Source organism: Aedes albopictus, chromosome 3, assembly GCF_035046485.1.
Source record: "Aedes albopictus strain Foshan chromosome 3, AalbF5, whole genome shotgun sequence".
Taxonomy (NCBI): Eukaryota; Metazoa; Arthropoda; class Insecta; order Diptera; family Culicidae; genus Aedes; species Aedes albopictus.
In genome coordinates this window covers 158,160,143-158,186,818 of record NC_085138.1, presented here as the reverse complement: position 1 = coordinate 158,186,818, position 26,676 = coordinate 158,160,143, and the positions used below count along the sequence as shown (strand labels likewise).

The 26,676-nt window shown below is 42.6% G+C and overlaps 2 protein-coding genes across 4 annotated transcripts in view; one reads left to right on the top strand and one right to left on the bottom strand.

Annotated features, from left to right (window-relative positions):
- The window catches only part of LOC109422692 (putative leucine-rich repeat-containing protein DDB_G0290503), a 673,760-nt gene that overhangs the window by 3,941 nt on the left and 643,143 nt on the right, over positions 1–26,676 (bottom strand). Inside the window, exons 9-12 of one of the 2 annotated variants that reach the window (XR_009999366.1) lie at positions 4,770–5,168; positions 2,820–4,715; positions 2,634–2,762; positions 2,218–2,463 (exon numbers count right to left, since the gene is read on the bottom strand). Coding sequence is in view for 1 of the 2 variants with exons in the window: in XM_062860463.1 (XP_062716447.1) it covers positions 2,634–2,762; positions 2,820–4,715; positions 4,770–5,168 (2,424 nt within the window). In the remaining variant the exon portion in view is untranslated. The remainder of the gene's footprint in view (positions 1–2,217; positions 2,464–2,633; positions 2,763–2,819; positions 4,716–4,769; positions 5,169–26,676) is intronic. The other variant, XM_062860463.1, reaches the window with a different exon arrangement.
- On the top strand, positions 10,870–20,915 carry LOC134291956 (uncharacterized). 2 transcript variants are annotated; one of them, XM_062860462.1, is made up of 2 exons: positions 10,870–11,023; positions 11,338–20,915. In XM_062860462.1, the coding sequence occupies exon 2, from the start codon at positions 12,727–12,729 to the stop codon at positions 19,858–19,860; it is 7,134 nt and encodes a 2,377-aa protein (XP_062716446.1). In that variant the 5' UTR covers positions 10,870–11,023; positions 11,338–12,726; the 3' UTR covers positions 19,861–20,915. The 2 variants fall into 2 exon arrangements, with proteins under 2 accessions (XP_062716446.1, XP_062716445.1); XM_062860461.1 differs by having other exon boundaries at positions 10,870–11,120.

Genomic DNA, 26,676 nt, shown 5'->3' with positions numbered 1-26,676 from the left:
CCTTAGAAGCATTCCCTCAGAATCCTGAGAAGGATTCCCTCAGAATCTTGAGAAGGATTCCCTCAGAATCCTGAGAAGGATACCCTCAGCATCCTGAAAAGGATTCCCTCAGAATCCTGAGAAGGATTTTCCCAGAATCCTGTTAAAGATTTTCCCAGAATCCTGAAAAGGATTCTCCCAGAATACTGAGAAGGATTCTCCCAGAATCCTGAGAAGGATTCTCCCAGAATCCTGAGAAGGATTCTCCCAGAATCCTGAGAAGGATTCTCCCAGAATCCTGAGAAGGATTCTCCCAGAATCCTGAGAAGGATTCTCCCAGAATCCTGAGAAGGATTCTCCCAGAATACTGAGAAGGATTCTCCCAGAATCCTGAGAAGGATTCTCCCAGAATCCTGAGAAGGATTCTCCCAGAATCCTGAGAAGGATTCTCCCAGAATCCTGAGAAGGATTCTCCCAGAATCCTGAGAAGGATTCTCCCAGAATCCTGAGAAGGATTCTCCCAGAATCCTGAGAAGGATTCTCCCAGAATCCTGAGAAGGATTCTCCCAGAATCCTGAGAAGGATTCTCCCAGAATCCTGAGAAGGATTCTCCCAGAATCCTGAGAAGGATTCTCCCAGAATCCTGAGAAGGATTCTCCCAGAATCCTGAGAAAGATTCTCCCAGAATCCTGAGAAGGATTCTTCCAGAATCCTGAGAAGGATTCTCCCAGAATCCTGAGAAGGATTCTCCCAGAATCCTGAGAAGGATTCTCCCAGAATCCTGAGAAGGATTCTCCCAGAATCCTGAGAAGGATTCTCCCAGAATCCTGAGAAGGATTCTCCCGGAATCCTGAGAAGGATTCTCCCAGAATCCTGAGAAGGATTCTCCCGGAATCCTGAGAAGGATTCTCCCAGAATCCTGAGAAGGATTCTCCCAGAATCCTGAGAAGGATTCTCCCAGAATCCTGAGAAGGATTCTCCCAGAATCCTGAGAAGGATTCTCCCAGAATCCTGAGAAGGATTCTCCCAGAATCCTGAGAAGGATTCTCCCAGAATCCTGAGAAGGATTCTCCCAGAATCCTGAGAAGGATTCTCCCAGAATCCTGAGAAGGATTCTCCCAGAATCCTGAGAAGGATTCTCCCAGAATCCTGAGAAGGATTCTCCCAGAATCCTGAGAAGGATTCTCCCAGAATCCTGACAAGGATTCCCTCAGAATCCTGACAAGGATTCCCTCAGAATCCTGACAAGGATTCCCTCAGAATCCTGACAAGGATTCCCTCAGAATCCTGACAAGGATTCCCTCAGAATCCTGACAAGGATTCCCTCAGAATCCTGACAAGGATTCCCTCAGAATCCTGACAAGGATTCCCTCAGAATCCTGACAAGGATTCCCTCAGAATCCTGACAAGGATTCCCTCAGAATCCTGACAAGGATTCCCTCAGAATCCTGACAAGGATTCCCTCAGAATCCTGACAAGGATTCCCTCAGAATCCTGACAAGGATTCCCTCAGAATCCTGACAAGGATTCCCTCAGAATCCTGACAAGGATTTCCTCAGAATCCTGACAAGGATTCCCTCAGAACCCTGACAAGGATTCCCTCAGAATCCTGACAAGGATTCCCTCAGAACCCTGACAAGGATTCCCTCAGAATCCTGACAAAGATTCCCTCTGAATCCTGACAAGGATTCCCTCAGAATCCTGACAAGGATTTCCTCAGAATCCTGACAAGGATGCAGAATTCCGACAACGATGCACTCAGAATCCTGACAAGGGTGCTCTCTGAATCCTGACAAGGATGCTCTCAGAATCCTGAGAGAGATTCGCTCAGAATCCTGACAAGGATTCTCTCAGAATCCTGAAAAGGATTTTCTCAGAATCATGACAAGGATTCTCTCAGTGTCCTGAGAAAGGATCCCCTCAGAATCCTGAGGTTTCTCTAAGAATCCTGAGACGGATTCTCTAAGTATCCTGAGAAGGATTTTCCCAGAATCCTGCGAGTGTTTCTCCCAGAGTCCTGAGAGAGATTCTCCTAGAATCCTCAGGGAGATAACTATTACTTGCTATTAGTTTTTTTTTTTTAACTATTGTTGCTTTTAGTTGTTTTTGTTGAAGTTATTGCCAAAAGATCGTTGTTTCCTATGCTTCTTAGGGTGGGTCGGTTACGACAGGATTATTTCAAAACACCTGATTGTTAGTTATCACTCAACTCTAAGCAAGCTGTTGCTAATGACTCACCATGGTATCAACGTAGCCCAGACCGACAAACTGATTGTCACTTCCTAGTGAATTGACTCTGGTCAAGGGCTGCTTAGATATGGAGTTGTTAAATGGGGCTTTTTCACACATCCAAACGACGAAAGCGCGCATTCAGTAGCGTCTTCTCAACTGTCGACCTGCTTGCTGTACCTATAGGCTCTAAATGTCAATGTACAATGAAAAGAGATTCACACTTCAAACCCAACGGGCAAAACGGCTACGGGCCTACGAGAAACCAGCGAGTGATAATGAATGATGGGAAATAAAAACAAACACAAAAATGGCATTATTAGAAAAACGACCATCGACCAATTACAGAAGCGCGTAGCTTTCGGAGGTTAAAATCTGCCGCCACCGTCAAACCGGAAAGCAAGATGAAACAGAAAGTGGCTTACCTCCTCGACAAACGATTTCTTTGGCGCACGAATGCCTCGACTTTCGGCATTCAGGATAATGGTCTCGGCCAGACTTTTGACCTCTTTGGCTTCCGGAGCTGTCTTCGCGATGGGGAATTTGACCTTGTCCTAAATAGGGGAAATTCTGAAGATCAATGATTTTGTGACGTAACAAAGAATACTTACCTCACTTCCACTGCTGTCGCTATCTCCCGGGAATCTACGGCTCAGCGGGTGGATTTCATAGCCCAGCTTCGAATAGGAACCCTTCACAGGTCGTTCCAGCTCCTGTGCCAGGCTTCGTCCAAAGCCTCCTCTGTGGTGATGGATATGGGACGGATGTACCTGAAGTTGGCTGATCTGCGCCTGCTTCGATTGCAGTTCTTCGGTGAGGTGTTTGATTCGCTCCTCATCGCAGTTTCTCAGCGTCAGCAACTCCCGGATGCGGCATTCTAGCGTTTCGACCTCTTCCCTCAGTTCGCTGTTTGTGACTTCGATGTGGTTCAGCTCCTTGGTAGCACTTACCAGCTTACCACGCATGTGGCCAACTTCCGATTTGTGATTCTCTTCGGCTTCCTTGAGGAGCGCTGTCGATAAGGTGAGTTCTTCCTCTAGGGCCACGATCTTTCGCTTCTCCCTTTCCATGTTCTCCGCGACGGTTCCTTTGAGGTAGTTCTGAAGCTTCCGGTATTCGTCCTTCAAAGTGGAGTATTCTTCCAGGAGCGCCGCATGCTTGGCTACCAGATCTTTATTCTCTTTGTTAAGTTTGGATACTCGGTTCTTGAGACTGTTCTCGGCCTCTTCCAAGTGAGATATCCTTTCGTGAGCGTAGTCACTGTCCTTACTCAGCCGCTCTTCCAGCTGAGCGATCTTCGATTTGAGGTTCGATTCTACCGTCTCGCATTTGGAGATCTTGTCTTTGTACTCTTTCTCCATCTGAGCCCAGAGATTGTCTGCGTTCTCCAGGGTTTCATTGTAAGCTCGATTCAACTCGGCTATGTTTTGCGTGAGTTCCTTCTCACGGTTCATCAGATCGTTCAGTCTCATTTGTAAATCTCCGTTTGCGGATTCGTAGTACTCGATGTGCTCCGGTGGGATGGCATTGATGGCGTATTGCTTCCGGGTGGAGGCCATCTGCTCTTGCAGCTGCCAGCTGTTGAACATCAACAGTACCGGAATGAACGCTAGTATCAGATCGATGCGATCGTTAAGTTCGTTTTCTGTTTCCTCAAGAACGAATATCCTCTCCTCACATTTGTGCACAAGCTCTTCCAGATTTATCACGGTGTCTCTGGCGTCCTGGTACTTGGACTGATACGAGCTCTTGGACATCTCCAGCTCCGTATTTCTTTGACTCATCATCTCGTAGTCCACTTCCATCCGTTGCAACCGCAACCTTGTGTCATTTTCAATCTCTTCCAGTTCACATCTCTCCTCTTCCAGTCTTTCGTTTTCGTCTTCCAGCTTGTTAAGCTTCTCGCTCAGCTGATCCACCCAACCTTCCAGTTGGATCTCTCGCTGCAACCTTTCCGCCAGGTGCCTCAACTGCTGATCGCCGCTGCTCTCGTACACCTTGACTTTGTTCTCCAGCTGCTCCATTCGGTTCACATAGTACTGCAGTCTTCTTTGTTCGCAGGATTCCGCCGGAAGCGACAAGCTCACTCCTACCGGATTCTTCCCGTTGCGCTTGATCGTACACTCCTCAATCTTCTGCCGGAATCGGTTCAGCTTCTCGATCTCCGCACACAGCTCCGCGTTGGTCTTTTCCAGACAGGGGAAGTCCTCCACCTCGGTTTGCGTTCCGACGCAGCTGACCATCATTTCGTCCACAAACACTCCACTTTCCTGCAAGCTGGTTGATCCCCACTTGGCGGACTTCTTCATTCCTCCGAAAGTCTCCGCGATCGATGCGATCGAGATACTCTTCGGCTCACTGGTGGTGCTGGTTGTTAGGGAGGCGTTGTTGCTACTGAACGGCTGCACCGTTGCTACCATTTTCCCCTGTTGACTCTTGAATGGCGTCGAAGTCGCCGTCAGGGACTTCGGCGGGTGACTCTCCGGGAAGGTGTAATTGCTGAACTTCTGTAATTAGAAATCGTTAGGAAATTCTTGGCATTCCACGTGGGTTTGACTTACCGCCGGCAGCTCCAGGCTCATATCCTCGCTGGCGATCTCGTGGTCCTGCGACAGCGCTTCCAAGTTGTTCAGCAACGACAGGATCTGCAGCAGGCACAGCTTGTCCTCCTCGTCGTAGCAGGACCGCTTGGTCATGGTGGCGATGCGCTTCCGCACGTCATCCGTCGGGATTTGGTCCAGCAGCGAGAGGTCACAGCAGGGCGACGGGACCCCGCTGGTCTGCTGATCGTCCAGGTGATGGTGGCTGTTGGGCGACGTGACGCCCGAGTCCGACCGTTCCGAGTGGTGCATGATCAAATCGTCGTGCTCTTTGTCCGTGTCGGTCCATACGTCCTTTGTGGTGCTGCCGTTGATGCTGCTGCTGCCGACCGTTGGACTCGAATTGCTGCGGAGTGACCACTGGAAATGGAACAGATGTAGGAAAGCGTCAGATCAGCGATCAGAATTACAAATTAGCGAAGGTTGGGTGTTGGATTGGAGTGGTATCGCGCCACCTGTGTTTGCACCGATTACCAAAGCGAAAACAATTAATCATGGATGCATTTGAAAGTATGAACTAAGTGAACATTAACGACGACAGTGAATTCCAGCGCAACTAAGATACGTGACAGCTGGGCAATTAGTTCCTACCTATAATTTTCCATGAGAAATTTTTGCAGCACAATTTATCAAATGTGCAAAGAAATAGTTTTCAACTGGCCTCGAAACCCAAATTAATCAGACGCCGTTGTTATGTTCTGTTAAATTTAGAACCTGACAAATGTTAATAAAAATCTAATGCGGAACTATACAAATGCACTTTAATTGAATCCAGTTTTCTCTTTTAAGACAAACGATTGATTGATTTGTTTTTATTTAAGAGACTTTCAAGACAAACGAATTTTCAGCTTTGTCAAGTCAGCAAAATGTTTTTTTTTTCAAAATTTTCTTCGCGTAGAACTTGTTTTGTTGCATAACAATCTCTTTCAGATCAAATACTCAAGCTTCTAAATAAATTGCTAGCCATTCAAAGCTAGAACCTTGAACCACACATTTGGTTGCCACCACCTTTCATCGACACCAACCAGCATCCATTATTCAGGCATGAACTCTAACCATGCCTGAGAGAAAACCAAACCAGTTGAATAAAGCACAAAGGCCACTAGTCTAATTGCAGCAGTGCGCGACTGCTACCACAAGCTGCGCGTAAAATTGGTTCCGAGTGCAACAAACAATAATGGAAACATGGTAGCCAAAATTACCCCCGCAACATGAGCAGAATAACATCGACTCAATTCATTTTCGATTGTTCAAAAGCACCTTCCCTCCGAACCTCACCCACCACCCTCGTCAATCCGATTCGAGTTAACATGGACTACATATGAATATGGATTTGTAAAAGTGCGTGGCTTTTTATGATAAGTGTGCTAGCCGAAAGTCGGAATTTAATGTAGCACAACGCATATTGGACCACCAGGCACCGCTACCATGCACCCGCGCCAATTATTCGGCGTACACACACACCTTCCTTTGGCGCCGAAAGACGTTTGAAATCATAACCGAAAAGAAATAACGACCTGCGCCGTCGTCGTCGTCGTAGAGGTAGGCAAACGAACCGTGAAACGTAAATCGCTCACCGAGGTTTTTTAGGCTGGTTCAAAACATATACAGCACAAGAAAGTTACATGAAACCAAAAAAGAGGGGGTTTCTGAATCCTGAAGATCTGTTCTTGAAAGGTCAACAACTTCTGGAAAAAATACCTGGAGGAACCATAAGCGGAATTCCCGAAGGAATTAAAAGTTTAACTGCTGGAGAAATTACAGATGGAATTCCTGGAGAAATCTGTGGTGAAACTTTTTGAAGAATTCCTGTTGGAACTGCTGGATCAATTTCACGTAAATCTCCTAGTGAAGTCAGAAGTGGATACCTTGGAAGAATCATAGATTGAAGTTCTGAAAAAACTTTTGGAAAGAAATCTGGTGCAACTACTGAAGGTACTAAAGATTGAAACATTTCATACATACATTGAAACTTTTCAACCCCAAAAATCACAAAGTTTCTCAAAATAAATTTCTAACTGACTTGTAAGGTTGTTTTCAGCAGTTGTCCATTTAATACTTCAAAAAATTTGGAATGCCAAAAATAGGCCAAATTTCGCTCGCATCTGTCGGTATTTGTACCAAATTAAAAATGACGCATGTTACGTCAACTTGTCACTTTTTTGTATAACAAGTTATCTTTCAAGATGACGCTTCTTACTGTAGATGTAAAGTTCCTTCGGGAGTTCTTAGGTTTCACCAGGTGTTCCACCTGGAATGTATCCGAATCGCATGTCTTCAAGAGCTCCACGAACCTTCTAGAAAATCCACCCGATATTTCCTTATGAGTTCCACATGGGATTTTTAAAAGAGTCCAACCAAGGATTTCTCCAAAAGCTTCAGGGGTTTTTTTTTCAGGAGTTCCACATTGAATGTCCCCGGGTGTTACGCATGAATTTTTCCAAAATATCCACCTGGTGTTACTCCGGAAGTTCAAAAAAAGATTTTTCCAAGAAATCCACCTCTGATAACTCCAGGAGTTCAACTTGAAGTTGTTTAAGCGGATCCACCATGAATTTCTCCAGGAGTTCTATCTGTGATTTCTGAAAGAGCGCTATCTGATTTTTTTTTTTTTTTTTTTTTTTTTTTTTTCTTTTTTTTTTATTCTGGGATTTTCTGCCGTAGGCAGGTTCATCCCGGGTCGTGAAAAACAGGACGAGCCAGAGGGGTTCGCCTGGGAAAGCTACAGAGGTGGTTCTTAAAACTACTTCACATGACGTTATTCGAACAGAGTATCATTAACAGAGTATGGTTATGGACTACACAGAGACAGCTTAAAAAGAAACTAAAAGACGAAAAAAAGGTTTCCATATAGTGACGGTTGTGGAACTACAAAAAGAAACTCAGAACGCACAAAATCCGAAAATTCACAGAGTAATTAACTAACAAGTGCACAGATTGGGGACTATTAAAACTAAACATGGAATATTGCACACTTAAATTTTAAAATAAAGGCCGGCGTCTTTGATGAAACATAGCAACGCCGTGAGTGTTGATGGTTCATCGCCAAGGGCCTCGCGGATACTACTCGAAATCCCGTACAGCTGCCTGGGGCCCTCGTATGCAGGGCAGACGCAAATAAAATGCTCCACTGAGTTGTCTATACCGCAGATCTCACAGGTCCGGTGAAAGCGAGCTCCTCCGAAGTCATGAGACATCCTAGAGTGCCCGGTCCGTAGCCGAGAGATGATTGTCTGGTCTCTCATGGACTTGAGATCGGTCCACGAGTCTATGCTTTGTTTCACTTTCCTCAGATATGATCTCCTGGATTGCGACCATTCCTTTTGCCAGTTTTCGTGCAACACCGACTGAATCCAGCGCTTGGCGTCCTGAGAAGGCACTGTGCGAGTGTAGCGATCGCCAGATGGGCCGGACCCCGCTAGGTGATCGGCGGTTTCATTGCCAGGGATACCGCAGTGTCCTGGAACCCAAAGGAGTGTTACACCGGGTGGTGCGCGCTTTATTATCCCCTGAATCCATGGGTGACGGGGTCTTTCCGATTGTAGGGCCGAGATGCAGCTTGCCGAGTCCGTGACTATCACGATTGGTTGATTTGCCGGCGTTGTAGCGGCAACGAGAATGGCCGCCGCCTCAGCGGAGAAGACTGAGCATTGATCAGGTAGGCTCATGCTTATCTCCAGGTTTTGACCAGAAACTCCCATGCCTATGCCCTGCGACGACAACGAACCGTCGGTATAACGCCGCTGGTGGTTGTCGTATTTTGATCGGAGCAACTCGGCGACGGATTGTCGCAGCTGGACGGAGTTGTCCCCGGCTCTGAAACTATTTTTTATATCGTTTTCAAAAATTAATTTCGAACCTCGCCAGTCGCGTTCACCGAACCAGTGGGGCTTGGTGATTTGTGGGAGTGTGACATCAGCGATGCTATGGAGCAAATTGTTGGCTTGTTCTTGCAGACAGGTAGCTGCGCTTCTTGCCGTACATTCACTAATTGCTACGGCCTTGCAACAGAGGGCTGAAACAATGCGGTAGCGAAAGGGCGGTAGACCAGCCTCAACGCAGGCAGCGTCAGCCGGTGTGGATGGGAGAAGTCCGGAAATAGCTCTAATATACCGGCTGTATACCGGCGAAAGGGTATTTATCAGGTTATCCACAGCCATACTGGTTATCTCCAGACCGTATAGTAGCCGACTGTCGATGGTGGCGGCAGCCACACGAAACCGGATCTTTCGGTTGTTACTACGGTGAGAACTAGAGAGCGATTTAACTAGATTAAGACGGCTCTGGCAGCTGGCCTTAACTCCATCGAAGTGTTGTTTGAAGCTTAATTTACGGTCGACAGTAACTCCTAAGATCCGGACGGTTTTGCGAATCGGAATCGGTTGGTTATTTATCGTGATGGGTGGTCCTTTAACTCGGTGATTGGAAGCACAGATATGGCAGCGAACACTCTTTGGTGCTGACATTGTGAAGCCCACTGATGCAGCCCACTTGGCTACCCTTGACACTGCTGCTTGTGCCTTTCTACGGATGGCGGGGGCGGTAGGACCGGAAACGACAATGACGATGTCGTCAGCGTATACAAAAATTTGAACGCCACTCGGGAGATCCTCAAAAACCCCGTCCATCAATATGAGAAAAAGAGTGACTGAGATCACCGAGCCTTGCGGGACACCTGTTTCTTCCCTGAATGAATCCGATTTGGTGTCCCCTATGATTACTCTGAAGGTACGCTCCGTTAAGAAATTTTTGAGGAAGCAGAGGATGTGGCCTGCGAGGCCCCAGCTAGCTAGTTTATGGAGGATTAGGGGCGTCCAAGTTCTGTTGAACGCCTTTGAGATGTCCAACGAGATGACTTCGGTGTGGTGGATTTGATCTTTGGCTTTCTGCAGAACTTCTCCAAGTGTAGCGAAATATGTGTTGGTGCCGTGTCCAGGCCGGAAGGCATGCTGGCGGTGATCGAGGAGCCTGTGTGCTTGCAAAAAATGGGTTAGTCGCCGGTTTACCATTCGCTCGGCTACTTTGGCGAGGCAGCATGTGAGGGATATAGGCCGAAAGCTGGACGGCTCGTGTGTCCGGTTGCCAGGTTTTGGTATTGGCACGACTAGACTCTCACTCCATTCGCGAGGATAGGAGTCGCCGCTCCACATACAATTTAAAAGCTTGAGCAGGACAAGCTTGTTAGGATCCTCCAGATTTTTAAGCATAGGGTATCCCACATCATCCGGTCCCGCTGATTTTCCACAGCTGCGGCTTAGGGCGTATTGCAGCTCGCCGAAGGAGAAAGGTTTGTTGATGTCTAGCTGCGTGTTACGAACGCGAAGCGTGAAGTACATTTGAATCCACACAATTCGGATCGAATTCCTTTCCAACCATTTCCTACAACTAACCAAGCGAGCCGCATCATAAAACCCCAATCAAATTCGAACAATCATGACCTACCACAATATAATAGGGCCCGCGATTATAAACGTAGAGCAGAGCGGCAATGTTTATCAGCATAACGAAGCAAAAGCTATGCGGCTGAGGGACTCGACTGACTTTGAGCAGCATGATAAAATAAACAATCTGAAGCGACACCCGATGGAAACCATACCAATAGCCTAGCAGATCGGTAGCATTCTAAATGTAATCAAAATCCATAATTGAACTTGATCTTGAAAATTAGGTCAGCTGAGCATCGGGATCGTGCAAAATATGAATGGTAGATCTAATTCTGTACAAATACAATCAAATCATGTAGCTAGAGAGATTGCTCAAATTCAGGAAAATTCTCTCTTCGGAGAAGAAAATATTTCTCCTGTGAAAACACGAAAAACCATGTACCCGCGAAAGATCATTCTAGAAATCTGGCCGCTCATATATTCATGTTAAAACACGTACTGAAAGTGTAAATGTGTAGATCGTAACGAGAGCCGCTATTTCATCATCCTTTCAGGAAAGATCATGTGTAATTTTTGGTAGGCCCTGCGGCTATAAAAGAGGAAGATCAATAAAGACGACAGTCAGTTTTGTTTTTGGACTCCACACTGGATACCTCCCGGATAAGTATTTTGCTATTCAAATTCCTTTGATCCTGAACTTGCACTTGCGAAGCTTAAATTATTCTGATCACTTGATTGGATAATTCAATCCTTCTAAAGTGTTGATATTTAGAATCGTGGAAGTCTAAGTCATTGGATCGGTCAAACTTTTTCTCACTCTGGTAAGCCAAGGTTCCGAATGCGAGAAACGTTGGCATGAGTCTAGAAAAGGCCAGTTTGATTTTGATCCAAGTGTAGAGGCACTTATTTCTCACTCTGGTACGCCAAGGTTCCGAATGCGAGTAACGTTGGCATGAGTCTAGAAAGGCCTAAGTGCTCTACACACGATTTTAGACGAGTCCCAAATCATTGAATTTATCGAACTTTTTCTCACTCTGGTAAGCCAAGGTTCCGAATGCGAGAAACGTTGGCATGAGTCTAGAAAAGGCCAGTTCGATTTAGATTCAAGTGTGAAGGCATTTATTTTCTCACTCTGGTACGCCAAGGTTCCGAATGCGAGTAACGTTGGCATGAGTCTAGAAAGGCCTAAATCCTATCACACACGATTTGGACGTTCGATTTTAACTATTCTCCTTCTTGAATCTCCTACCCTGAGTGAGTAGTATCGGTGTTCGAAAGTAACGCGTTCCGTCTAGTCTGTTGGTTGGCACGCACGGAATGTAATACCGTATCCCTTCGCAACGGTACCGTGAAACGATTGTGGGTTTCGTCATCCTGATCATCGTCGATTCATCATCGCGATAGCTGTGGACAAGAGTGCTGCTGGATTCAGTAAGTATTTGGTCTAGTCCCACCGCAAGAGGAACACCACATCCCGATCGTGCTGCCAATTGGAAGATTGCGCCCCGGTGCCAACGCCAACAATTTGGTGGCTCCAGAGAGGAGGAGCTACTGCCACCAACATCTTGGTGGCCTGCCTGAGAGGAAGGAAAATCGAACTCCAGGAGCGCGCTGAAAAGTGGAAATCGACACCGAGTCTAGTGTGAAACAGTGAAGAATATTGAACACTGAATATCATCAAACCGTCGTGAACCTTGTCGTGAACCTTGTCGTGAACAGTGACAAGTACTGAAGAAAAAGAGTACTTATGGATTATGTTTGCTGAAAAATAGTGCCGGAAAGTGAATCTGAAATCCGCAATAAAAATTGTGGAAGACTGTCAACGTTAAGCATAGTGAATTAACTGGTTGCAAAGTGGGTAGAAGTAAATGCCAACGAATAGTGTTTTTTCGAGTTGTAACGTGGTTTACTGTCGCCAAGAGTGCAGTCTGAGTGTTATGCATAGTCACAAATTATACGGTTACAATTCTATCGGATCCAAACTGTGAACTGACATTCACGGATAGTGGCAAATAAGCCTATACAGGCAAGGAAACTCGCGGTACAAGTGACACAATTGTGCAAGGAACAAGAAGAACCCAATTCACGATAACCAAGTGAAAAGGAATACGAATACCCAGCAATCCAGAACAAAGAAGAAAAAATAAATCACGATTGTTTTTATGTGACTGACCTGAACAGGTCTAGTTGGTCTAGTCGTGCCATAGTGACTAGCGCCCTTTTTTGGGAAGGCATCATTGAACTCGATATCGTGAAGAATATAAGTGAACAGACATTCACAAATCGGTCTAGTCGTGCCATAGTGACTAGCTCCCTTCGGGAAAGGCAACATTGAACTCAACGATATCGTGAAGAATATAAGTGAACTTACATTCACAAATTGGTCTAGTCGTGCCATAGTGACTAGCGCCCTTTTAGGGAAGGCAATATTGAACTGAACAGTCGTGAAAAATTAGTGAAAGTGAACTGACATTCACAAGGTTTTGGTGGTACGAGATACAGCACTGTGCAGACAGTCTTGGACGGCGACTTTTATGCAACGAGGCTTGAGTGAACTCAAGGAAATCCCGAAGCTAACCTGGGAATCAGCAAACATGTCTACAAGGTTCGTATTGAACAAGAACGGCCATTGCCGTCTTTGTAATGAGGATGATACAGTGTGTAATATGGTATGTTGCGATGAGTGTGACCGCTGGTTTCACTTAACGTGTGCAAAACTGGATCATAAACCGACTAAACAAGAAAAGTTTTTATGCGTAAAATGCACACAATTGGAAATTGAACGCAATGACCTGCTCGACAAGCTACAAAAACAAAATCTGTCAGAGCATATAAATCAATCGATAAGTAATGCGTTAGCAAGAAACAATGATGCAACACCATATTTCAAAAGACAAGGCCTAATTAAACTTCCAGCCTTCAATGGAGCTCCACGTGATTGGCCAAAATTTAAAAATATTTATGATGATACTACAATAGAAGGAGCATTCAGTAATTTGGAAAATTTAAACCGGTTGGAACAAGCGTTGAGTGGATCTGCAGCAAAATGCGTTGCAAATTTGATGATAAGCGCAGCGAATGTCCCGCAAATCATTAAACGACTTGAAGAAACTTTCGGAAGACCTGAAACTGTTTATAAGCAACTGTTAAGCGACTTGATGAAAGTACTTCACCAAATACGAGTAAATCCTGTTGAGTTATCGGACTCTCTGGACAATCTTGTAACAAACATGGAATCGTTGAAGAAAATAGACTTTTTACGTGACCATCGCCTAATTGAAGATATCATGAAAAAGTTACCATTTAATTTGCAAATTAGTTGGACAGAAGTGGTGCAGCGAAATCAATCACAACCCACACTGATTGATCTGAGCAAGTGGTTGAAACCACATGCATCGACACTTCGATTATTGTTACCCACATCTGGAACATCTAGAAATATAATGCCAGCGACACATCCTGCAAAATCTAGACTACATGTTCACACTAAATCCAACGATTTGTGCAACATTTGCAATTTAAATCATAAAACTCAGCAATGCAACAAATTAAAAACTGCTAACGTTAATCAACGTAAGGAAATATTATCGCAAAACCAACTCTGTTTCTCTTGTCTTGGAAAAGGGCATTACTTAAGGTTTTGCCCCAAAAAGACGAAATGTAAATTGAATGGATGTAAAAGCAAGCATCATCGATTATTACATCAACCTAAGCAACAACAATACAAATCGGAGAGGAATAATCATCATGGATATAAAAAGGATGTGTACTTTCAAATAATACCTGTAAAACTGAGCAACAAGGACAAAGTCATCAATACATTTGCATTTCTGGATCCGGGATCATCACTCAGCTTGATCGACGAAGCCATCGCAGATCAGTTGGGGCTTGATGGAAAATCTGATCCATTATGCCTCACTTGGACGCAAAATTTATCAAAAGAAACTCCGAGTAAACGAGTTAACATTCAAATACAAGGGAAAGGCAAGCAGTACGTCATGAAAGGTGTTAGAACAATTCCGGATTTACAACTGCCAAAGCAATCACTGAAGATAAAGCACATCAAAAAACGTTTCGAGTATTTGGCAGACTTGGATATCGACGGATATCATGATGCAAAACCAACTATATTAATCGGGCTGGAGCATCCCCACCTCCTGATGACAACTGACAGAAGACACGCTGATGAAAACTCTCCTATGGCAGTAAGAACCAAACTCGGTTGGCTGATTTTTGGTAAGATCTGTAGGGAAGATGATTATTTTTCAATGTCAATTAAAGAAGAAAAGGAAGCAGAAAATCTCTCCAAAATGTTAGAAGACTTTTGTTCGTTAGAAAATTTTGGAGTTAAAATCATTGAGGAGCTCCCTAAATTAAAAGATGACGAAAGGACAGAGAAAATTCTTAATCAAACTCTCAATTATAAGGATGGACATTATGAACTAGGTCTTTTGTGGAAGAATGATAAATCTAGTTTTCCTCCAAGCTATAACAATGCCCTGAACAGACTAAAATCACTAGAAAGGTCTCTAATGAAGAACCCAGAATTAAAAGATTGGGCAAATGAAAAATTTAGAGATTTCTTGGAGAAAGGTTACGCTAGACAGCTTTCACCTGCAGAGCTGATGAGTGAGAATCCCAGAATATTTTATTTACCTCATTTCATTGTCATTAACAAGAATAAGGTTCCGCCAAAGCCACGAGTTGTATTCGATGCAGCGGCAGAAGTCCAAGGAATATCATTTAATTCCGAACTAATGACTGGTCCTGATAATTTGATGGGACTTTTTGGAGTTCTCTTGAGATTTAGAGAACACAGTATTGCAGTATCTGGAGATATTATGGAAATGTTTCAGCAAATTAAAATTATAAAGGAAGATCAGAATGCTCAACGATATCTCTGGCGTAATTGTAACCCAGATGCACAACCGAATATTTATGTCATGGAATCCATGATATTTGGCTCAACTTGTTCACCCGCTTGTGCCCAAGCAGTAAAAAATTATAATGCTAAATTATTTGAAAATCAATTTCCAGTTGCATCTACTGCAATTGTCAACCAACATTATGTGGATGATTATCTAGACAGTTTTTCAAGCATGGAAGAAGCAATTAAAACGGTTAATGAAATAATAAAAATTCATCAGTATGGTGGATTCTTTATAAGAAATTTTATTTCAAATAAAAATAAATTGATTGATCACATTCCAAAAGAAAGAGTTCAGATAGTAGAAACGAAACAATTTGAACATAAAGATTCAATCACCGAAAAGGTACTCGGAGTGTTTTGGAACATTAAAAGAGACTCTTTGCAATATCGAGTCAAATTTGGTAAACTGGGTGAAAACATATTAAGAAAAGATCAAATGCCAACAAAACGCGAAGTGCTTTCATTTGTAATGAGCATTTATGATCCACTAGGGCTCATATCAAATTTTATTATTCATGGAAAATTGTTACTCCAGAGATTACATAAAGAAACTTCTGACTGGGATACTCCTATCTCTGAGAGAGCGTTTAATCAGTGGAAATTGTGGCTACAAATGATGAATCAAGTTTCGAAAATTGAAATTCCCAGGTGTGTTACACACCCATCAGCAGAGTATTACGAATTACACACATTCGTTGATGCTTCAGAAGATGCATTTGCAGCCGTAGTTTATTTGAGAAATAAAACTAATAATGGAGCAATGGTTACGTTGATAGCAGCAAAATCTCGAGTTGCTCCATTAAAGAAAATTTCAATACCTCGTCTAGAACTACAAGGTGCCGTACTTGGTACCCGTTTAATGAACACAGTTAAAAAAGAGTTACGCTTGAATATATCAAGAATCATAATGTGGACAGATAGTCAAACTGTACTAGCGTGGATCAATAGTGAGCATAGAAAATATAAACAGTTTGTAGCTTATCGCGTTGCTGAAATTTTAGAAACAACATACATGGATCAATGGCGATATGTTCCCTCAAATCAAAATCCTGCTGATGAAGGAACCAAGATTGTTAAGAAAAATCCAAAGTGGTTTACTGGTCCATCATTTCTGAGTGATAATGAAAGAAATTGGCCATCCAGAAATAAAATTGGACAAACAGTTGAAGAAATCAGAAATTATGTTTCTTTGCACAATAAGTTAGAGAAATATTCTTTCATCAAAGACGATAATTTTTCTGACTTTTGGAAATTGAAAAGACATGTTAACATATTCAAACAATTCGTTAAATGGATTGTCAATAAAGGAAAACCATTGCATAAACTCTGCTATGAGGATATGGTTGAAGCAGAAAATATTTTATTTAAAAAGGCTCAGTGGGAATGTTTTAACGATGAAGTCGTGTCTCTTACAAATGGTAATGGAATAGATAAATCAAGTAGACTTCGTGAGCTCAATCCATTTTTGGATCAAAATGGAGTTCTTAGAGCTAAGGGCCGTTTAGAAAAGGCAGTATGTCTGTCTAGAAACGCTAGAACTCCAATCATACTCCCATATGAACATTATATATCTTTTCTGGTAGTCAAAACGTATCACGAAAAATATTTCCACTATAACGACAATGCAGTTATTGCTGCCATCCAACAAAAATATTGGATCCTCAAGTGTAGATCATTATTGAAAAAAGTTAAGAAGTATTGTCAGAAATGCATACTAAATAAAGCAAAACCATCTCCTCCCATGATGTCCACCTTACCGGACTTCAGGACTCAACCATTCATTTATCCTTTTACAAACACAGGAGTGGATTATTTTGGCCCACTGGAAGTAATGATTCGAAGATCAGTTGAAAAAAGATGGGGTGTAATATTTACATGCATGTCTAGCAGAGCAGTCCATATTGAACTTGCAGAGAAGCTTGATACTGATTCATTTTTTGTTTGTCTCCGTAATTTTCAAAATCGCAGAGGCAAGATTAAACACCTTTTTAGTGACAACGGAACAAACTTTGTTGGAGCAGCTAGAATTATTAAAACGTTAATTGACGAAATCAATGAAAAAATGGATAATGGGGAGGCTGCAAAATTAGATTTAAAATGGACATTCAATCCTCCAGCTGCCCCACATTTTGGAGGTGCATGGGAAAGGTTAATCAGAATTATCAAGCAATCCCTCAATGTTATGCTGCAAGCTAACAATGGTAAGATACCAAAAGTGGAGGAATTAAGAGCTGCATTGATTCAAGCTGAATTTATTTTAAATTCGCGTCCCCTAACCCACATACCAGTTGATAATATTGAAGATGAAGTTTTGACACCATTTCATATTTTAATAGGAAGAGCAGGAGAGTATGTCCCTCCTTACGATACGCTTGATTGGAGTTTGAATCAGAAGCAATGCTCAAGTGTAATGGAATATGGGAAATATTTTTGGAACCGTTTCAAAAAGGAATATATTCCTACATTGATTAAAAGAAACAAGTGGAATAATAAAGTCGATCCTATAAAAATCGACGACCTTGTGTTGATTGTCGATGAAAAAATGCCACCTGGATCTTGGTTAAAAGGTAGAGTTATTCAAGTTAATACTGCTGACGATGGTCAGGTTAGATCAGCATTGATACAAACGAAAAAGGGAGTTTATTCTCGTCCAACTACAAAAATCGCTGTAGTGGACGTGAATGGGATGAACATAGAACCGATTAATGAAAAATCAACCAACTCCAATTTAAGAACAAAAGAAACAGAGAAAAATAATAGTGTTTTATTAATTTCATGTGAAGAAAACAAAGAAGAAAATCAAAGCACTATGAAAAAGAACAACGCAATTCTGGGAAAACGTAAACGTAATCAGAATTTGAAGCACTTGGCAAAAAGAGCTAAAAGCGATATGGACAACAAACATGAAACAAGAGAAAAGTTGCATACCAAATCAGAAATCAAGCAAAGAGCTTGGTTATCATTGGTTGTAATTTTGTCTTTTATTGCATTAATAGCTGGATTTGAATCTAAAGGCTTAATTGCTTATGATTGTGCCAATCCCGAGGTGAATATGACAAGCTATTCTCTTCTTGATGTCGAATCATGCGTTCCACATATGAATAATTTATCTTCATCTCAAGTATCAATTCAAGTATTACAACGAAATGTCAGAACAACAACAAGGGTATTTCAATGTAAAGTTATAATTAAAAGATCTATTAAACATTGTGGAGCATTCTCACATGTATCGGAATATCAATATGGATACTCTTATATAGTGAAAGAATTTAACTCAGAAGAATGCAGAAAGGTGCACGCATTGGGGACCGTTGCACTTACACATGACAGATTGATACATGAATTGAAATTAAATACCACAACACATGGAGAGACACTTATTATAGGAAGTTTATCAGGAAGTAAGTGTTACGGTGGGACTTATAGTACACCCTTTTATACATGGACAAATGCATTGGTATTTTATGAATACGAAATTTCTTTGTTTGACTACATAGCTCATGTAGACATAGAAAATGATCAAATTTCATTGAGGAATGGTCTGTATTGTCCCTATTCACTCGGACGTTGCTTGGACTCTGAAGAAGGATATTTAACATGGGACTTGAATTTGAATAAGTCATGTGAGGATACTGAATTCGAAGTTATCTATGAAGGGTTGATTAACAAAACAATGAATTCAGAACCAGCAGTTCATCTTTCTACAGCAGTAATATATAGCACAATTTCCGAGTCACAAATATTTTCAATAAAAACCCGGAAGTTAACGAGGATTTGTGGGTACTCAGGATTTACAACTGATCATCCTCGTATTCTCATTATTGAAAACAGTGATTTTAAGTCACCGTTCTCTAAAAAGGTAGAGTCAGGAAAAAATTTAGACCTATTCACATATTTCAACTCGAAAATAACTATAGTGGAACACTACATTGGACAAAATTTGAATGATATTTACAACATGGTAATGACTGAAATGTGTAAGTTGGACCGAACTATAATGGAAACCAAACTAACCCTCGCACGATTGAATCCGAACGAATTCGTTTCAAGCATTATGAAAGGAAACGGCTATACGGCAGTCGTGGCAGGAGAAGTTCTTCATGTTTTGGAATGTAAGCCAGTGTATGTTACTCCCAAAGCGTCAGAAAGATGTTATCAAGAGTTACCAGTGAAATATAATAATATAACCATGTATTTAGCCCCAGTAACACGTATATTACAAACAAGAGGCACAGAAATAGATTGTACTCCCCTGTTGCCTGCTAAGTTTAAATTTGGGTCTCGGTGGTACACAACTGATGGGAGATTGAGAGAAAGCACAAGCCCAAACAAATTATCAACTAACATTGTCACAAGCTGGAACTATACACCGCTACCAAACTTGATGGAAAGTGGAGTATATGATTCTGATAATTTGGTTAAAATGAGAAACATGATATATGAGCAAGGGGAAAAACGTGCAGCCTCCGCAGTTGTGTACAAAATAATGGCTGGACAGCATCCAAACAGACAAGGATTTCAATTTGAAGCTATGATTTCCGAAAAGGTATTGGATAATGTATTCAGCAAATATTGGAGGAAGTTAATATCTTGGACTACTTGGCTGGGCAATCTAACATCTACTGCTATTGGTTTATACCTAATAGTGCGTATTATTAAATTCTTCGTCGATACACTTATTCATGGAAGAATTTTATATGACATATATGGATTTAGTTGGAAGTTAATTGCATCATGATGGGATTCACTCACTAGTCTTCTATCTCACAAGAAATTTATGGAAGAAACCAAAAAATTCACCAAGGCAAACGATAGAACAAAAGACCTGGAATCAGTCAAAGAGAAAAGCGACACTAAACTAAATGAAAATGTAGAAGAGCCATACTGAGCCAGTATGTATCCAACAATTAATAAGATATAGTTGTCCAAGATAATAAGATCAATAATAGTAATAAGAAAAATAATTACTATACTTTACCATAATTAACATTGTAAAGGAAATGTTTGGAAGATCACTTCGCTTATCGAAAGATACTAGGTAAATCTCCCCGGTAGATTTACGAGGGCCGGAATGTTACGAACGCGAAGCGTGAAGTACATTTGAATCCACACAATTCGGATCGAATTCCTTTCCAACCATTTCCTACAACTAACCAAGCGAGCCGCATCATAAAACCCCAATCAAATTCGAACAATCATGACCTACCACAATATAATAGGGCCCGCGATTATAAACGTAGAGCAGAGCGGCAATGTTTATCAGCATAACGAAGCAAAAGCTATGCGGCTGAGGGACTCGACTGACTTTGAGCAGCATGATAAAATAAACAATCTGAAGCGACACCCGATGGAAACCATACCAATAGCCTAGCAGATCGGTAGCATTCTAAATGTAATCAAAATCCATCATTGAACTTGATCTTGAAAATTAGGTCAGCTGAGCATCGGGATCGTGCAAAATATGAATGGTAGATCTAATTCTGTACAAATACAATCAAATCATGTAGCTAGAGAGATTGCTCAAATTCAGGAAAATTCTCTCTTCGGAGAAGAAAATATTTCTCCTGTGAAAACACGAAAAACCATGTACCCGCGAAAGATCATTCTAGAAATCTGGCCGCTCATATATTCATGTTAAAACACGTACTGAAAGTGTAAATGTGTAGATCGTAACGAGAGCCGCTATTTCATCATCCTTTCAGGAAAGATCATGTGTAATTTTTGGTAGGCCCTGCGGCTATAAAAGAGGAAGATCAATAAAGACGACAGTCAGTTTTGTTTTTGGACTCCACACTGGATACCTCCCGGATAAGTATTTTGCTATTCAAATTCCTTTGATCCTGAACTTGCACTTGCGAAGCTTAAATTATTCTGATCACTTGATTGGATAATTCAATCCTTCTAAAGTGTTGATATTTAGAATCGTGGGAGTCTAAGTCATTGGATCGGTCAAACTTTTTCTCACTCTGGTAAGCCAAGGTTCCGAATGCGAGAAACGTTGGCATGAGTCTAGAAAAGGCCAGTTTGATTTTGATCCAAGTGTAGAGGCACTTATTTCTCACTCTGGTACGCCAAGGTTCCGAATGCGAGTAACGTTGGCATGAGTCTAGAAAGGCCTAAGTGCTCTACACACGATTTTAGACGAGTCCCAAATCATTGAATTTATCGAACTTTTTCTCACTCTGGTAAGCCAAGGTTCTGAATGCGAGAAACGTTGGCATGAGTCTAGAAAAGGCCAGTTCGATTTAGATTCAAGTGTGAAGGCATTTATTTTCTCACTCTGGTACGCCAAGGTTCCGAATGCGAGTAACGTTGGCATGAGTCTAGAAAGGCCTAAATCCTATCACACACGATTTGGACGTTCGATTTTAACTATTCTCCTTCTTGAATCTCCTACCCTGAGTGAGTAGTATCGGTGTTCGAAAGTAACGCGTTCCGTCTAGTCTGTTGGTTGGCACGCACGGAATGTAATACCGTATCCCTTCGCAACGGTACCGTGAAACGATTGTGGGTTTCGTCATCCTGATCATCGTCGATTCATCATCGCGATAGCTGTGGACAAGAGTGCTGCTGGATTCAGTAAGTATTTGGTCTAGTCCCACCGCAAGAGGAACACCACATCCCGATCGTGCTGCCAATTGGAAGATTGCGCCCCGGTGCCAACGCCAACACTGCGTGTTATCTACAGGGACGCGGAAATTCACTACGTCGGTTGATACAGCACCAGTCCGGCGCACAAAGTCCGGGTCGTAATTGTCGAACGCTGATAACTCGGCAAAATATTTACCGAGGCCGTTTGAAATCATGGCCGGATCCGTGGTGTTGGACCCATTCAAGCATACGGTGGTAGGTGCTGCAGTGCGTTTTCCGCTGAGGGCGTTAACTTTCGACCACAGGTCCGCCGTAGACTGGCTGGCGTCGATACTTTCGAGGAACTTTTCCCATGATGCTCTTTTAGCATCCCTGATAGCTTGCCGGCACTCGTTGCGTTGGGCACGGTAATGGTTTAGCATCTCTTCACGGTTTGGATGATCGGGCGCCATTCGTTTGACAGTACGGAGCGCTTTTCTTCGGGCTTTTATATTTTTTTTAATTTCTGGTGACCACCATCGTAGGGCCTTGCGGCCTGGCCTATTCCCGGATTTTGGGATAGACGGGATCGCTGCTTGAGTGAGAACGGCGGTGAACTCAGCTATGTCTTTCGGGCTAGAGGCTTGAACCAGAGTTTGGAAATCTCTGTTGTATCTCGCCCAATCCGCTAGGTCGTAGAGCCAACGGGGGCGCCTTGTTGTCGTGGGAGATTCGGCTGCTACCGAGATTTGTATCGGATGATGATTGCTACCGTGAAGATCTGTACTCCTGTTCCAGAAAAACTTTTGGACTTCAGACCGACTGACAACTGAGATGTCAATCGCAGTCGAGTGATCCCCGCTGAAGTAGGTTGGAGAGCCATCGTTGAGGATAGTGAGATCATTAGCTTCGAAAATATCTAAAAGCGTTGTCCCTCTGAGGTCGGTGCGATTCCCGCCCCATGCAGGATGGTGGGCATTGAAGTCACCTGCAAGCATTCTCGGCTCGGGAACTTGATTGAGAAGGTTTTCTACTTCATTGCGAAGATCTGGTATTGCCCCGCATGGTAGGTAAACGCAAATAACTGACATCTTAATGGGGCCTAGTAGTTTGGCGCCTACAACTGGAAGATTGGTATCAATGCCGAGATTTGTGGAAGGGATAGATCGAAGAACACCGAGCGCTACCGAATGTCTAAAGTTAACACCACGCTTCATGACCCAACTGTATCTTCCACCGAGAGAGCGGTTCAGCTGTTCCACTGTAATCTTGTTCACCTCCTGAAGGGCTATTGTCCAGGGAGGGTCATTCACAACCAGCACCTCAAGGTCTGGCAGGTTGTTGAAAAAACCATTGATGTTCCATTGTAGATTAAACTTGGCCGGCTTGGGCAGCGCCGGGACAGAGTGGATGGATCTTACCTGTGATGTTCGGCTGGAGTTGGAGTTAGTGCTCGAACGAAACAGAGCCCCACCAGTGGTAGGTCCTGGTGGTGGACCCACCAAAGGCAGGGGTGATCCGACGGCGGAAAAAAAGGATGTTGTCGTCTGTCCTGTTTCCTCGCGGATTTCGGGCTCGAGTATTGAACTTGTTGAATACCGGAATGTTCCGGCGGCTGGGACACCCGTATTGGGTGAGCTGCTTAGGTTGTGTATAGTGGGAGGACTTGATGAGCGACTTGACATGCCATCCAAAATGGACGGAGTGCTTTGTAGGCGGCTTGCTGGTAGATTTAGGATGGACGGACTATCTGGAATCAGCGTTTGGGTAGAGCTTGCTTGAGTTCCCACGTTGTCCTTCGGGGTAGCGGGTGCAGCCCGTCGCGTCCCGCATTGTTTGAAACCTTCATATCCCACGTCGTCCAGAGTAGTAGGCGTAGGGGCCGTACTACCCTCTTCCAGATCTCCCCCCGGCGCCGAGGGTTGTCCGCCAGTTCCGGTGTGGGAAACGTCCGCACTGGCGGGGCCTCGGCTACCAGCGGATTTAGCTGGGCGCTATCTGATATTTCTCTTGCTTATCTACATACATATAATTCTTCCGGGAGTTCCACATGTAATTCCTCCAGATTTTTTTCCTCAAAGTTCTACTTGGAAATCCTTCAAGAGTTTTACCTAGGATAACTCCAGGATTTCCACCTAGGATTTCTCCAGAAGTTGCATCATGGATTTTTCCACGATCCCTACTTGAAGTTTCACCAAGACTTCTACCTGGCTCTTCTCCAGGGGCTGCACCAGGAATTTCTCCAGGGGTTTCAACTGTGACTTGTCTAGGAAATCCAATCAGAATACCTTCAGGAGTTCCACAGAGATTTCTTCAGAAGTTCCATGTTAGATTTTTTAGGAGTTTTACCTTTTACCAGTATTTCCACCTGGAATACCTCCCGGATTTTTTACGAGCAGTTCATTCTAGGGTTTTCGAAGAGTTCCAACTTACAAGAGTTTTACCTGAATCTTCTCCAGGAGGTCCACCAGGGATTTCTCCAAAACTTCAATCTAGGATTCTCTCAAGAGTTCCACCTCTGATTACTTTAGGACTTCTACCTTAAAATGCTCCAGCAGTTCCATCAGGACCTATTTTGGCCTACTTTTGGCATTCCTGCAGAAGTCCAGCATTTCCACCTACGATTCTTCCGATTTCCACCTGGGATTTCCCCAAAAGTTCCACCAGGGATTTTCCAGAAGTTTCAATTAAAGTTTTCTTGGAGTTTCGCCTATGGTTCCTCCAGTAGTCCCACCCAGTATTCCATCGAGAGTTTCACCTATAATTTCGCCAGGAAATCCACCTAGAATCCCTTCAGATCTTCCCAAGATTTTTCTTATACGGTTTTACAGAAGTTTCACCTATGATTCTTCCAGTAGTAGTTGCACCAGGAGTTCATCCAGGAGTTCTACCTAATTTCAATCTAGGGAAATTGCATCTTGGGTCCACTTGGGATTTCTTCAGAAGATCTACCTTGGATTTCGCCAGGAGTTCCACTTGTTTTTTTTTTTTTTGTTGTATTAACGTGTATTCTAACTTAAATGCTAATTCTACACTTAAGTTCCACTTGGAATCTACCCTGGTATTCTCTCGTCTGGATTTTTTCTCAGGAATTTCCCCTTTGATTCATCCAAAAGTACCATCTGGAAAATCTCCAGAAGTTCCACCATGGATTTCTTCAGGAGTTTCACCTTGGATTTTACAAGAGATTTCATCTTGGATTTTTGTGAAGCGTTCTCCTTAGTTTTTTTTGCGATTAAAAAAAAATCTAAAAAATCGACCTAGCGGTGATGCCGCCTTTCTCGTACCTTCGTATACCCATTTCAACAAAATTTAAGCGACATGTTGATGAATATTGCACTTTCATACGTTCACTCTTAAACTCTTAAAAAAAGTCGCAATTTTGAATTTTGAACTGCCATTTTGGTTTAAGTCTGCCATATTGGATATTCTGGTCGCCATTTTTTGACTCCGGACATCTTCTCCAATCTTCATACCAAATATACACATACTGCATGGTTTTAGAGTCTAAAACTCCATTGAACAGACGCCATTTTAAATTCGGAGCCGCCCAAGCTCGTGCACAATGGGAGGATTTTGGATGTTAAGCACCCCCACCCCCATTACTGACGCTTCATACACTAGGTGCTCCTCCGCCTTTTGCCGAAATTGGGAAAAACACCTCCCTTGGCGCCATTTGTGTGCACGGGCCTGGATATTCTAGTCACCATTTTTGGACTCCAGACATCTTCTCTACCAAATATACCCATTTTGCAAGGTTTTAGAGCCTGAAACTCTATTTAAAAGCTACCATTTTGAATTTGGAGCCGCCATCTTGGATTTTATGGATACTTTAAACTCCGCGATATCTTCCCCATATCAAATATAACCATATTGTATGGTTTAAGAGCTGAACGCTCCATTAAACAGACGTCATTTTGCATTTGAAACCGCCATATTGGATTTTATACCGCCATCTTGGATATCCTGGTCGCCATTTTTGGACCCAAGACATCTTCCCCATCCAATAATACCCACATTGCATGGTTTTAGAGCCTTAAGTTCCATTATATAGACACCATTTTTTTTTGGAGCCGCCATCTTCGATTTTAGACTGCCATCTTGGATATTCAGGTCGCCATTTCTTGACTCCTGACATCTTCTCCATACCAAAATACCCCATATTGCATGTACACTCCCGATCAAAAGTTTGGGGTCAACCTCTCAAAAACATGTCATTTTTCTAGGCCCATATCTCCGCCACTTTGCGCCCGATTTCAAAACCCTAGGTTTCATTCAAAAGATGATAAGTCAAAGAAACTTTGAACATGATTAAAAAAAAAATTTTCAAAAAAAAAATGTATGTAAATTTAATCCAAAGTTGCCAAATTTTCTAAAAAATGAATATAAGTAAACTTACATCACTTTTCCATGTTTTACGATAGTGACCCCAAACTTTTGGTCGATGTCATGAAGAGTTAAATTACCTAATAACTTTTTTTCTAGATTTTTTAGCTAAGTTTTGTAAAAAGCAGTTGAAAGCTAATAGAAAATGGGTTATATTACCGCTCTTATCTTAAAATTTGGTCGACCCAATTTCCAGCGACACTGTCGTAAGTTTATAATCATTTTTTAGAAAATTTGGCAACTTTGGGTGAAGTTTACATACAAAGTTTTTTTTTTAATTTTCTTTTAAATCATGTTCTAAGTTTCTTTGACTTATTATCTTTTGAATGAGACCTGTGGTTTTGAAATCGGACGCAAATTGGGGAGATATGGGCCTTAAAAATGACATTTTTTTGAGGGGGTGACCCCAAACTTTAGATCGGGAGTGTATGATTTTATTGCCTACAACTCTATTTAACAGCCGCCATCTTGAATTTGGAGTCGCCATCTTGAATTTCGGGACGACATCATGGAATTTCTGGTCTCCAGTGTTGATTTCCTCACAAAACTCGTCAACCATATTAAAAGTTATAAAAAATCGACGCAGTTCGCTGGAGCT

Coding starts and splice junctions, on each gene's coding strand:
- LOC134291956 (XM_062860462.1), top strand. CDS start 12,727: ATGCAACGAGGCTTGAGTGAACTCAAGGAAATCCCGAAGCTAACCTGG.